Source organism: Apaloderma vittatum, unplaced genomic scaffold (assembly GCF_000703405.1).
Source record: "Apaloderma vittatum isolate BGI_N311 unplaced genomic scaffold, ASM70340v1 scaffold20847, whole genome shotgun sequence".
NCBI lineage: Eukaryota > Metazoa > Chordata > Aves > Trogoniformes > Trogonidae > Apaloderma > Apaloderma vittatum.
In genome coordinates, this window is record NW_009728125.1 from 21,447 (window position 1) to 23,824 (window position 2,378).

The 2,378-nt window shown below is 36.6% G+C and overlaps 1 protein-coding gene across 1 annotated transcript in view; it reads right to left on the reverse strand.

Moving 5' to 3' along the window:
- Positions 1-1,648, reverse strand: part of DZANK1 (double zinc ribbon and ankyrin repeat domains 1) — a gene marked incomplete at its 5' end in the record, with an annotated part of 21,436 nt that extends 19,788 nt beyond the window's left edge. Inside the window, 3 exons of the mRNA XM_009873978.1 lie at positions 223-345; positions 1,072-1,170; positions 1,531-1,648. Coding sequence (XP_009872280.1) covers positions 223-345; positions 1,072-1,170; positions 1,531-1,648 — 340 coding nt within the window. The remainder of the gene's footprint in view (positions 1-222; positions 346-1,071; positions 1,171-1,530) is intronic.
- Between the last annotated feature and the right edge of the window lie 730 nt (positions 1,649-2,378).

Consider the following 2,378-nt stretch of genomic DNA (forward strand, 5'->3'; position numbering starts at 1 on the left):
TAATTTGCTTTCCCTGGTTTTGTCCTTACTGATAACTGTGTACTGATTTGGGCATTTCTATTCCAGTATGTCATCATCAGTAAATTTAAATTAGTACCGCCCAAGGCATTAATTTCTGAGAGGCTATATGAGAATGATTGCAAATCTTCGCCTCTCTTACTTTTTTAGAGGTCAGTTCTGATGACAGCCTTCTACAGTTTTCCACAACACCCCTTTGCTTACCTGTAATGACTCTACTGGTAGTGCTGAGGTGGATTCCTCTCTGCACTCTGCTGTTTCCAAATGACTGGGAAGGAGCTGTGGTCCTAACAGGGACCTCTGAGCAGTCTTTCCTTCTGTTTCCAAGTTTAAAATTACAAACCTGTTATTCCACTGTCATTCACTTCATGCAGTTAACATGTACCTTAACATGAATATTACATAGTCTTGCTAAGCACATTAAAAAAAAAGTATTTGACATCTAGCTTGTGGATTCAGACTATATGGGATTACAGGAAATTAAACTAGAAGAAACCTCATTCCTCTCTGAAAGAGCTTACTTCCGTATTTTTCCTCTATTTATATTTTTCTTCCTTCCTGCATGCTCAAAAAAACCCCAGCTCCTTAGAGTAAATTAATGAATAAACATTAATACGATTTCCTGCTCTTAAACGGTCCCATTGCCATTACCATGGAGTTACAGGCTTTATCTGCAGATAAAATCTGGGTCAAGCTCTCATTTCTGCTTTGTGTATTTATTTTGGAATCTTACTGCAAGCAAACATCAGTAAAGATCTCATCAGTTTAACAGCATTTTCTGCTACAAAGGGAAATATAGACTGGGCCTTGTTATGCTGCTGAGAAATGAATGACATTTTAATTTGTTATTAAGAGGTAACGTGAAATGTATGGAAGGTAATTTTTGTTCTCTGTTTGCAGTGTTGAGGAATTGAAATTGGAATTCCCAGAGGAAGGTCTGTCTTCTGAGACGGTTTTAAAATTACCCATATTTTACTAGTGATATAAGAGGAAAACGTTAGACTGTTTTCAGCTACGACAGAAGTCTGTTTAATTTTTATAAAGTAATACTATACCTTGAAGATCTTGGGGTGCTTTGCTCCAGGAAGGCTTGATTTCCACACTCACTCCATTCCTCTTTTGTATTTTATCAAGCACTCCACCTTCCCTCTCCTAAAAAGTAGTTTCATTTGAATGCCAAATGAAATTTTTGGTTTTGCTCTAATCCTCTTTTGCTATAGTTATTTGTCATGAAGTTTTAAAAGTACATGGTTAAGATATTCATTTTCAGTGCAAGCATTTGAAAGGCTTAAATTATGTGCTTTTAAAATATTTGGCCTGGATTGACCAGTGAAAAAAAGGAAAAAAAATAGTATGTCTCCTTGAAATCTTAATATTACAAAAAGGACAAAGGCAGCAAAGACAGGCAGAGAAAAAATATATGAAAAGTGTAGGTAGTCAAGGTTTAATCTCTAAGTAGTATCATACATACAACTTATATTCACACAGGGGGTTACAATTGCTAAAACTTACCTGTGTGGTGATACCTTTCAGGCAATTCTTGTGATCACCTTCAACAGAGAAAAGGATGCTTGGTTGCTTGTACTCTACCAGAAACACCTTTGTTACAACTGTACTGGCTCTGCAGTCCCTGAAAAATCAATGTTCACAAAGCTATATACATGCCACAAACCCACGTGCAGCAACAGGTAAAGCACTGATGAACATGGTTCATTTGTTAGAACACCTCTCCCAAGCTTGCAAGTCATTATTTCAGGTGATAAGTACAATCCTGGGCAATACTCTCAGGAACTACTGCTTTGGTTTGTTTCTGTTTTGGGTTTTTTGGGGGAGTGGGGTTGTTTGGTTTTTTGTTTTTTTTTTTTTTTTAATTTCAAATGTGCACAACAAGAAGTTACCAATTAAATATACGGACACTTTAATCCCTCAACATCTTCTCCACGTAAAAGTCTTGATATTCCTGTGTCTACTTTCTGCTGTAACTAGTGTTTGCCAGCATTGCGGAAAATAGAGGAGAGCAAGGCTTTTCTTCCATTCGTAACACCATATTCATTCTCCTAGTCAAACAGCAGGTAGGACGCTATTTATTTGATAAAACGACTGCTATTCTCTACCATTTATTAAATTACAGCAGTAACATTGAAACTGCTGTACACATCCAAACCATCCATTTAGGATTTACTGTCATTCTAGAACACCTGTTTATCACACCTGAACACATCTTAATAAAAAGATACTGGAGTATTATATACTGAGTGGTAATTTAGGTAGTGATATTACGAAATACATACAGGCCTAAGTTTTGCATGTCCATGCACATATATGTGTGTGGAATCATAGAATCATAGAGTGGCCTAGGC